At 39.9% G+C, this 12,074-nt stretch overlaps 1 protein-coding gene across 6 annotated transcripts in view; it reads left to right on the top strand.

The window, feature by feature from the left end:
* The window catches only part of ctif (cap binding complex dependent translation initiation factor), a 177,515-nt gene that overhangs the window by 63,419 nt on the left and 102,022 nt on the right, over positions 1-12,074 (top strand). For all 6 annotated transcript variants that reach the window (XM_062972567.1, XM_008102767.3, XM_008102765.3 and 3 more), the window contains 3 exons: positions 793-866; positions 1,652-1,756; positions 4,926-5,001. In XM_062972567.1, coding sequence (XP_062828637.1) covers positions 793-866; positions 1,652-1,756; positions 4,926-5,001 — 255 coding nt within the window. The remainder of the gene's footprint in view (positions 1-792; positions 867-1,651; positions 1,757-4,925; positions 5,002-12,074) is intronic.

The raw sequence follows: 12,074 nt of genomic DNA, 5'->3' as shown, positions 1-12,074 counted from the left end.
ATTGTCTATGTTCTGAATTTAAAGGTTTCTGATGAGAGGTATTTTTTAACATGCAATACAACCCTTATATCTGTATATCCAGGACTTCATATGAATACATGAAACCATGGGTAATTGCAAACCTTGTCTGTGTTGTGGATTTAAAAGTTTCTGGGGAGATATATATTTTTAGCATGCAATATGACCTTTACATCTGTGTCTCCAAGACTTCATATGGATACATGAAACCAAATTGCAAACCCTACTGAACAACCAACATCTGGCCAGAGCATAACACAAAGTTGTTTCTCCTACAGGAGAGATAAAGCGGGGTATAAATAAAAAATCAATAAATAAATAATAGAGAAAACACTTCTGTGGACACGAAATTATGGGTGAAGTCAGGTATTTACACTGTATTTGTGTCAAACAATTATTTTGTTCTTTCCTGGAAATGTCACAATGAAAAGTACCCAACAGGTTGGAGATTGTACCGGTCCATAGTCAACCAATTTGAGCCTTACTAGAGTCAGCAGTTTCAGACCTCTCAATTCCTCATTCCTTTCTAAGTGACAAAAGGATATTTTAAGAGTCAACTACATCCATATTTAACAATTTTACTCCTTTGCAGTAAGTTTCATCTAAAATCCAAGTGCTGTTTATTTTTCAAGTTTCCTATCCAAGTTTATCACATTTTCATTGGCTTAATTGATCAATCAAGACTCCGCAGTAATGGTTTTACAGTAAGCATGCTGTTCCACTTGAAAATAACGATTTCACCCTTATTTTCTTGTGTTTTTCTTTAACAAATAGAATGGCAACAAAGACAATTCTCTAGACATGCTGGGCACTGATATCTGGGCAGCCAATACTCTTGACTCCTTCAGGTAAGCTTGCATTTTTGATGGCACTATCCTTTCTGTTGTCGAAGGCTTTCATGGCCAGGATCACAGGGTTGTTGTACGTCTTTCGGGCTGTGTGGCCATGTTCCAGAAGTATTCTCTCCTGACATTTCGCCCACATCTATGGCAGATATCCTCAGAGGGTATTGTGAGGATTATCTATGGATGCCTGCCACATCTATGGCAGGCATCCATGCCTCACAACTTCTGAGGATGCCTGCCATAGATGTGGCAGGCATCCATAGATAATGGAACATGGCCACACAGCCCAAAAGACATACAACAACCCTACTGTCCTTTCTGTTTGGTAGGCCACTAACAATTGTTGCTTAAATCCAATCCTTTTAATCATATTGTTCAAAATTCTTCCACCATGAATTATCCTATTGGGGAGAAACAAATAATTCCAAACATATAATTCAGTTTGTACTTTCTAACCTCGGATTTGGACAGTTGAAAAAGCTGGCTATTACTTTAAAAATAAAGCTTATGTGTATGTGTTTTTAGTCTATTATGTTTTTATCTATAGTATTTTAACTCTATTATAGCTCACCTTGAGCCTTAAGCAGAGATGGATTATTATTATTATTATTATTATTATTATTATTATTATTAGCAGTAATAGTAGTAGTAGTAGTACTGACTTCTGTTTTGATTATTAGACTCTCACCTTTGGGGTTTGATGATACATCTAACCTCCAAATTTCCTTGTAAGATTCACCCAGTATATTGTATTAAGACATTTCTCTGTTTCTTCCCATCCTTTCTAGTGGTGCCACCTGGGACTTGCAACCTGAAAAACTTGACTTTACGCAGTTTCACAGAAAGCTCCGGAACACCCCCAAGCATCCCCTCCCACACATAGACAGAGAAGGGTAAGTAGATCCTTTTTTTGTTCGTTTTGGGGTTTTTTTTGCCTTAGAATATAGTTTGATATATCTGCCCTCATTTCTGCAGGGGATATGTTTCTAGGCTTTGCATGGATGCATGGAACCATGGATATTAGCAAACCTTATTGAAATGAAGGATTTCTGACCCAAGTTCACCATGGAGTCATGTTGGAGGACTTAGAAAATGAGTAGACAAGACATGTTGAATGTGGATAAATGAGACCTTGTTTACTGGTCTTGTTGACACTGGGGCCTTGGTGCAGAATGGCAGAGAATTTCAACTAGAAATATAGCCAATGTTCCACATGTGAACACCCATCCAATTTATGTACTGAAGTGACCTGTATTTCACAACAGAGAAAGCCAGATTTTGCAACCAAAATGAATGATGTGGCTTCTTTGTTTGTTTATAGTTGCTTACAAAGCAACTATAAACTATAAAGTCCAAGGACTTCAAAGAGTTGTAGAGCAGTCATAAAAAATACATAAAATAGTCCATAAAAATAAATGTGCAATAGCTAGTTGTTCCATAAGAATAGGGTTGGGGATCTTGCCCTATGGATATTCATGGAAAGCAACTGTCATCCCTTACCTGTGCTAGTTGGAGATGATGGGAACAGGAGCTTTAATAGCATCAGTAGGGTCACTGTTTCCTCAGGGCTGCTTCAGATTAACATATATAATGCCCCCCTCTTTTACCCAATATGCGGTTAGCTTTTGTATTAATAGACTGAACAAATGGGTGGACTTTTCTACATCTTTTCTCCGTTTCCAAAATCTCATGATGCATATACCATCTTTCCTATTACAGTATATCTATTACTGAAACATTGAAAGAAAGTGGGTTAAGGCAGACACTTATTTTAAACTCACTGTGTACTAGGTTTTGGAATAAATTAATACAAAAGGCAGGAGGTTTTAATTCTGCTGGCAAGCAACATTAATCCCAGTTTTTGCTGCAATTATCAGAATATATTCAGGTATACAACTGTACCTTTTCAGCATTTCAGATGTGTTCCATCGAAATCCAGGGTGCATCTTGTTTTATTGTAGTGTTTATCTTTTACAAAAATGAAATCCAAACATCATTGATCCCAGTTTTTATTGCCTGGCACAAGAACACAGGTGCCACTTGTTTAATGCCAAGAGACATTAACCCATCTTTTTATTAGACTCTTATTGTTTAAAGAGATTTGTAATTAGCTTGTCTGACCTTCTGTCCAGGCTAGAAATAGGTATGTGTGCTCCCTTGGGCATATCTACACTCAAGGCTTAAATTGGCTCATAATAGGAAGAATCCCCTTTCTATACAGTGATCTTTGAATATTGTAGTTCAAAAACTCAAGCACAGATCTTGCGGAAATTACAACCTGGAATCAATGTCCTGATCAGACTATATACCATAAGGCTTTTGAGTGGAGGCTGCCTCAGCCAGACTGGAATAAGATGAGTGTTGACTTGCAATATAGTTATTCCTAAAGCTAGCTTACTCCAAATTCCTGGCATCAACTACATCTAGATATTTTTATTACTGCTTTTTATGGGCACAGCAGCTCTAAAGCCTTTGTCATGTGATAGCCTTTGTCATGTGATGTTAGGATTGGGACACAAGGAATAATCTGCTATCATAGCCACAGATGGGAGCCAAGACTACAAATATTTGAGAGGCCACATGTGTTTTGATATCATAGAACCATAGAATAATAGAGTTAGAAGAGACCACATATTACAACTAGTCCAACTCCAGTCTGCCATGCAGGAAAAGCACAAAGTACCCTGACAGATGGCCATCCAGCCTCTGATAATATATTTGCAATACAATTCTGTACAGGTTAACAGAGAAGTCTTTCCCTTCATGTTGTATCAGTTCCTTTAACCTCAGGATTGGGTAACTCTGGTACATTTGGGATCCAATTTTTTGTCTTTTGAGGTCTTTGAGCCTACACAGACAGTCATCAATGCAAAACAATAATGGCAGCTCCAGTGGTTAGGGTCTACTTCTGGTGGTTGCTCTGGGCAAAGGACAGCTTCTGGGAGGAAATTCACTTCATTCTCCTTTTTTGGCCAAAGTATGCAATTTGGGGAAGGTAAGCAAGGAACACTAAAGCAACTCGTATAGTAACTAACTGGCCTTTGGGCAATCCTACTTAATGCCAGGGAGGAAACTGGGGCTCACAGAGATATGCCATTAATCTATGTCCAAGCTACTTGGTTATTTCAATATTATTAAATTATTCTAAAGGCAGTTTGACAGCAATCTTTGCAAAAAAAAAATTAGAGAGAGTAAGAACCATTGAAAGAACCATTGAAAGTATGCTTCTAATGGCAAGTTGTCTAGCCTTTTGAGAATGATCAACTTTCAGGCAACTGGACTAGCAAACATGTTTGTGTGCTGTAGTTAATTCGAAGAATCTTTAAAGTAGTAAGCAGACCAATAAAGTGATTTCTGGGTTAATAACTTCTTGGGCCTTAACTACAAATCCTGAATTCAAAAGTCAATCCAACCATTGTGGGGATAGTACTAGTTACCAATAGCAAACTGCAATGCAACAAATCTATGGAAACCCATTGGGAGACATTGGGCAAATCACACTCTCTCAGCCTCAGAAGAAGCCAAAACCAAACCCCTCTGAAAAACCTCATGATAGGGTTGCCATAAGTTGGGAATTATTTGGAGGCACATAACAAGATCAGTTACCAAGCTGCCTTGTAGAATTATTGTAGGATCTGCTGCAATAGTATATGCATTCACCAACTTTGTAAACTCCTGGTATGTTGACTACAATTCCCATCATCCCCAGATGGCATGAGAACAGCTAGATGACACCAGGACTAGGGAATATGGGGCCCTTTTTGCTGCGTAAATGTCAAAAGGGAGTGTTTGCTTCATTTAAGAGCAGTATCAATTTCGCATCACTGCTTGTCTTAATGTGAAACTGACATGCCTCTTGTCATTCTGAGCAATCATAAAAAGTGTAAGACACAAGAATAAAAGCTGGAGCCCAGAGAGGAGGGCAAAGCGATCTTGTCAGGAAGCGGCAGATATCTGTCACATCATTGAGAACCCTTTATCTGTTTTTCTTCTTCTTGCATAAGCGAGTGTTCAATTCCGTTTTCACATGAGGTTTTCATTTGCCTTTTGTTTTTGACTCAGGATTGGAAAAGGAAAATGCGAGGATGGAGACGGAATCAACCTGAACGACATTGGAAAGGTCCTTCCAGCCTGGCAGGTAAACACTTTCCCCCCACTGACCGGCCTGATGCTGAAGTTGATACAGGTGCAGTGGATGTAATCTTGGCTCCTAATTGTTCCGGATTAAATGCATTCATTTCAGTTTATGCAACCTGATGGTGTGGGCAGGACACTTGGACAGTGGAGAGCCACCACTTGACTGGTTAAGTGGGTAAAGAAAGTAGTGACTGCCTCACTGCAGCAAGGCATCCTGATGAAAGAAACTGTTAAGAGGCATCTACTAAAAAACAACGCCTTTGGGGAAAAAACACTGAATAAACACCAACCAGTCTTCGATATTCCCAGCAAGGTGCTAGAACATTTAGTGGCCTCCTAGCTCCAGGAGTTCCTGGATGAAACTAATCTAGATCAATTTCAAACTGACTTCAGCTGGCAATGAGACAGGGATGTCTTTGGCCTCCTTTGTGGGTGACCTGTGCAGAAAACTGAGCAGCGGAATTGTGTCCTTTTTGATCCTGCTGAAGCTATCGGTGGCTTTCAGTACCTTTGACCATGGTATCCTTCTGAGTCATTTCTTTGGGATGGTCTTGGGTGTAATGTTCTGGGGTGGCCCCAGTCTTTCTTGGAAGGACAGACTTAGGACCCTTCCATATAGCTATATAACCAGCATATCAAGGCAGATAATCCACAATATCTGCTTTGAACTGGGTTATCCGAGTCCACACTGCCATATAATCCAGTTCAATGCGGATTTTAGACAATTGTGTGGAAGGGGCCTCAGAAAGTGATTCTGGGATTCCAGTTTGAACTCATGGTCATTGACCTGGTTTTTGTGGGGGGTCTCTTGGTCACCATCCTATTTAACATCTGTATGAAATGGCTGGTAAAAGTTATCTGTAGTTTTAGAGTTGGATGTCACCAATATGCTGGTGGCACTCAACTCTTATTTTTCCCTTTCCCTCCAAGAAATCTTTCTCTATGTTAAACTAATATGTTCTGTAAGAAATGGACTAGATGAGGCTAAACATATCACAGCTTGGTGGCCAGGAGAGTAGTGTCTACTCTTCGAAATCTTGGATCTGTCATTCAGTGGCCAAAATCAGTATTACCAAGCGCAACATAAAGGTTTTGCAGCCGGAACTACACTACAGCATCCTTTCACCACCCCAGGACTCACTGTTTAGCTTTAACAGCCTCCCTCCCCATGACTATTCAGTGTGGAGAAGCATCTGGCTATGGTGATATAGCCAGGTACAAAGCAATTGCATCATCCACTGGGATCTGCCAGGGTCTTCCAAATGATGGGAACATTGCACCTCCAATCCCCCATTCCCATCTCATTCCACTCTCCATAACCATGAAATCTCCAGCGAAGGGGGTCAATCACAGCATAAGAGTGAGCCTGTTGGGATTTGATTATTGCAACTGGAGGAAGAGAATACCAGAATCCACAGTGATCAAAAATGTCACAATTAAGTGTATGGTTGGACTTTCACTCGCTTATGTTGCCAAAGACTCTTAATCCAAGAATTATAGAGTTGGAAGAGACTCCAGGGGCCATCCATTCCAACCCTATTTTGCCATTCAGGAATACACAATCAAAGCACTTATGGCCAGGTAGTGCGTGTGAAACCCTCCAAAGGAAACTCCAACACACACATGATAGTTGAATGATTGTACTGTGAATTATGTTCAGCGATTGCTGTCCTTCCAGACAGAATGAGAGTTCCACAAGTTTCCTGGGAAGCGAAAGATTGAAACTGAATTCATGATGTCTATATTCCAAGAGTAGGGGGGAAAGTGTTCCTCCAGATGCCTTTGGATTGTAACTCCAATGAATCCTAGGCAGCAGAGCCAATAATCAGAAAGGCTGGGAGGTGCAGTCCAGCAATATCTAAAAGGGACATCCCTTAACCAATCCTGTTATATTCAAAATCCATTTTATGTTGCAATTTAATCGTAGCAGAATGGCTATTTCCAAACCAATAGTTTGCCATCTGCTGGCCACCAGTGTTAAGGGAACCATCTTGTTGCACTTCACAAAGGATGGAGGCTTCTATTAGTGACAAGCCCTGTGTGCTCTCATTTACGAGTGTTGAATGAAAAGTAATGCCTCCACCTTCGTAACTCCTCAACAGATGGCAGTACTGGTATGCAGCAGGTACTGGCTTGTTCAGTAGACTCTCCTCTACAGTTCTATTTGGTGGGAAGCCTTAGCATTGAATTGTTGTGTTGTTAAAGTACGAAACATGGAACCCGTCAATGTGACTTAAGCAACATGCAGTTATTGAATTCTTGACAGCAGAAGGTGTCACCCCAAAGGAGATTCATCAGAGAATGCAAGCTGTTTATGGTGGTTGTGTTGATGTGAGTACTGTGCGTCGTTGGGCAAGTAAGTTTAAAGATGTTGAGGTGGGAACATCTGACTTGCATGACAAACAAAGAGTTGGACGTCCTGTGACAGTAACCACTGAGTTGCACAAGCAAAAGGTTGACAGATTGGTTCAGGACGATCGTCGTATCACTCAGAGAGAGATTTCAAGCATAATCGGCATTTCACAAGCGCGGATGAGCTCCCTCTATCAGCTCCAGCTCCATGCGGGGACATGAGAGAAGCCTCCCACAAGGATGGTAAAATATCAAAACATCCAGGCGTCCCCTGGGCAACATCCTTGCAGACGGCCAATTCTCTCCAGAAGCAACTCCGGTTGCTCCTGACACGAAAAAAAAAAGAACCTGTGGGTCACATTATTGCTTTGCTTGGCTGTCGGAAGATCTGTGCGCAATGGGTACTGTGAGATGCTGGTTGCAGAAACCGAGTGTTGACTTCTTCCATGACAGTTTCAGAAAGCTTGTTCATCATTGGTAGAAATGTGTCCAATTGTCTGGTGATTATGTGGAAAAGTGAATAGTGGTAGTTAAAGAGCACATTCTAAGGATTATTTCTGCGTTGTATTTATTAAAATATTCCCATCCAAACCGAAGTAACGAAGGTGGAGGCATTACTTTTCATTCAACCCTCATATATGAGTAAATTCAATTAAGTAGTGACATGTGTGTCCTTTCCCATCTTGGAAAGGAAATAAGGTCACTGAGTATCCAGTGCTTTTTTCCAATGGCGTTGACACTTTTATAGACACCCTTTTTATGGTCTTTTCTAGTTTGGGGTATTTTATAGCATGTGATATCTGTTCAGGAAGGTTGTACAGGAGCACATAGCCAGTAAATGATAGATTAGGCAATAACTTCCTTGATTTCAACAACTAAACTATCATAGAAACTTTCGGATCTAGGTTCCCAGCCTCTGTCCATACATTTTGTGACGTGAGTTTATATTAGCCACTCTGTCTGTCTGGTGCTTACTGAGTAGTTGCCTTGCTATAGGCAAAACCTGGGAAGTTTTGAGAAGTGATCACTAAGCGATCAGTTTGTGATCAAAACAGGAGAGAAATGCTGAGGTCTCCAAAGAGTGGGTTTCTCAAGAACAGCCTGATCTCTTTATTGATAGATATACATATGGTAGGTCCACTTTAGGGTTGTCCTAAGTTGGAAACAACTTGAAGGTACACAAAAACAAAACTCAGATGCCTTTATTTCTGTTTGGAAGTCAGCAGGGGGCAGCAGATACATGCTAACTATACAACCTACCACTGTTTGCAAGAACTAATTCAGTTCTATAAAACCAACCTCATAAGAAAACCCCACAATTTTGCTTTCGATTATCAGCAAAGATGATAATCTTTTTGATGGGGGCAAGAGAGTATAACTTGTTGCCTGTTAAAAGTCAAGTAGACCAGAGATTGGAGATTACTAGTTTAAAAAGTGGAACTGCACTACATTAGGGTTGTAACTAAGAGTGCACCTACACTGTAGAATTAATGCAGTTTGACACCACTTTTAACTTTCATGCTATGGAATGATGGGTCTTGTGGTTTTGCAAGATCTTGAACTTTCTCTGCCAAAGAGTACTGGTGCCTCACCAAACTATAAATCCCATAATCCCATAGCACTGAGCCATGACCATTAAAGTGCTATCAAACTGCATTATTTCTGCAATGTGGATGCATCCTTAATGAGAAGTAACTTGCTCTTTTGCTGTCCCTTTCCGATTACTTTGAAAAACTCTGGAGCTGTGAAATCAATAGAGGAGGAATATTCTTTGGCTCTAGTACAGGTTTGTTGTTGTTGTTGTTGTTGTTGTTGTTCTACTTTCATCTAAAGGAGACTCATGCTGGATCTGCATTGCCCTATATCCCAGGATCTGATCCCAGATTATCTGCTTTGAGCTGGATTATATGAGTCTGCCAGATAATCTGGAATAAACCGATAATCTGAGATCAGATCCTGGGATACAGAGCAATGTAGATCCAGCCTCATATAATCCAGTTCAAAGCAGATAATCTGGGATCAGATCCTGGGATATAGGGCCGTGTAGATCTAGCCTCAGTGGCTAACAGTGCTAAAAACAATACAATTTATGTCATACTTTATTCTGTAACCATGTGTTGCGATATAGGTATTGAACTGTTTTTGAGGTTGGTACGGGAAATACTTATGTATTTGTATTGTGCTTTTCTCCTATATGGGACCCAAGGAGGCTTATTACACATAGAATCATAGAGTTGGAAGAGACCCCAAAGGCCATCCAGTCCAACCCCATTCAGCCATGCAAGAACACACAACCAAAGTACAGACAGCAGACAGCAATCCAGCTTCTGTTTAAAAATCTCCAGAGAAGAAGACTCCACAACAATAAAACAATAAACAATCTGAAAATACATAATTTGTAATAAAAAATAAGTACTTAACATTAATTTTAGAAAGTTCAGGGCTGCATTAAAATCTGCACATTGAGAACCAGCATGTATACAAAATGTGTTTTATATCACAAGCTTGGAAACTGCAGCATTTCAACATCTCATTTTTTAATTTGTTTGAGTATATTAAACATATAATAATAATAATAATAATAATAATAATAATAATAATAATAATAATAACAACAACAACAACAACACAGTCCTAAACGCTTGGGAAGTGTTCGACTTGTGATTTTGTGATACGAAACCCAGCATGTCTATCTTGTTTGCTGTGTCATACAATAAAATAATAATAATAATAATAATAATAATAATAATAATAATAATAATAATAACTTCTTTATTTTTATACCCCAGCTCCATCTACCCACAGGGACTTAGGGCGGCTAACATGGGGCCAAGCCCAGATAACTGCAATAAAACAGGATAAAATACATTCAGAACAAAATCATCATCATCAACGAGAAAAAAATTTAACAGAATAAAACATTATTTAAAACAATAATGTAGTAATTAAATAAAATAATAAAATAAAAACTGCCATATAACAGCAAGACAGCGATCTAGTTTTGCTTGGACAGACAGTGGGAAACATCTTGAACACTCCTTGGTTAAGAAACCCTTCTGACTTTCATAGCTTCACCATGAATCAACAGGTACGTGAAGGTATATACACACACGTGCAGAGGGCCAGTGCTTCCAAATGTCAGGATCTTTGAGGTTGAAGTTCAACACTTACTAACAAGACCTTGCTTAGGTCACTTTTTAAAAAGATATACAGTAGACTCTCAGGCCCCTTCTACACTGCCACATTAAATCCAGATTATCTGCTTCAAACTGGATTATATGGCAGTGTAGACTCATATAATCCAGTTCAAAGCAGATAATGTGGATTATCTGCTTTGATAATCTGGATTATATATCAGTGTAGAAGGGACCTTAGTTAGCTGGCACCCATGGGGATTGGTAAATACCAGATAAATGTAGTTTCTGGTTGCTTGAGAGTTATTATTAAAAATAGGCCTATGAATTTATAACATATCATAAACTCTGTATTGACTTGGCATTAATATTTAAGTACAGGATTTTTATCATGTCAGAAGCGACTTGAGAACATACTGTAAGTCACTTCTGGTGTGAGAGAATTGGCTGTCTACAGAGATGTTGCCCAGGGGACACATGGATGTGTTACTATCCTGCTGGGAGGCTTCTCTCATGTCCCCACAAGCTAGAGCTAACAGATGGAAGCTCATCCCATCTTGTGTATTCGAACTGGCAACCTGCAGGTCAGCAACCCAAAATTTAGGTCAGCAGTCCAGCCAGCACAAAGGCGTAACCCATTGCACCACCTCAATACAAGAAAGTAATTGAAAGCAAGTTAAGGCAAGTAAAGACAAACTAGACAAATAAAGACAAACTTAACTTACTGCAACACAGTTTTACTGTATTATAAAAATGACTTAGTGAATCCTTTCTTTATTGAGCAGCATTATTATGAGCATAAAAAATGCACTGATTTTTTTCCTGGTTGCTGGAGAGTTCCAGCTGCTTGAGTTCCAGTTAACTGAGAGTCTCCTGTATACTGAAACCAGAGATAAGTGTTTGGTTCTTTTCTACATTCCTGAAGGCCATAACTCTTCCCCAAAATTATGTGAAGACCATTCTATTGGTTGAAAGTGGTTTTCATCCTGTTTCTGCTCTGCGTTTGAACAAAAGTTTCCGTAAAAAAATTCTAGACATCTGCCACTTTTCCCTCCGGGAAGGAAATTTCATAGAGCAGCAGAGGGCAGTGTAGCATTTTTGACCGACGGAGACCCAACCGTAGTTGGCATGGAGCGCCTTAGCTAAACAGAGCTCCATGGAGAGGAAGCAGCCAGTGTCACTTTTTCCAAATAGTAAAATATAGTGTGTGAGAGCGTAGCATTTCTATACACATCCTGAACAAGGGTCAGGGCGCGCTCCTTTTTCCCATTGAAGCATTCACGGCTGACCTCAGGCTACCTAAGCAAGATCCCTGCCTCTACGAAAGTAGCCTTGCAGACGTGTCCCAGAATTATGCCATCTCTTTCAGAAAGGGAATGGAAAAGTTGGAGCTGCAATGCATTTAGGTGTGGAGTTTAGTTGGTCCTGGCATGAGGATGTTTAGCTCTTTCCTAACTTCTCTCTCTCTCTCCCATCTCTTGGCCTGGAGATGCCTGCTTTGGCACATAATACCTGAGTTGCATCCTGTTTTGATTACTGCACTGCCCTCTCCATGGAGCTGCTTTTGAAGAATGTTTGGAAATGCAAG

The sequence above is a fragment of the Anolis carolinensis genome, chromosome 2 (genome assembly GCF_035594765.1).
Source record: "Anolis carolinensis isolate JA03-04 chromosome 2, rAnoCar3.1.pri, whole genome shotgun sequence".
NCBI lineage: Eukaryota > Metazoa > Chordata > Lepidosauria > Squamata > Dactyloidae > Anolis > Anolis carolinensis.
Note: the sequence above shows the minus strand (reverse complement) of the source record. Positions and strands in the feature narration are given on the sequence as shown.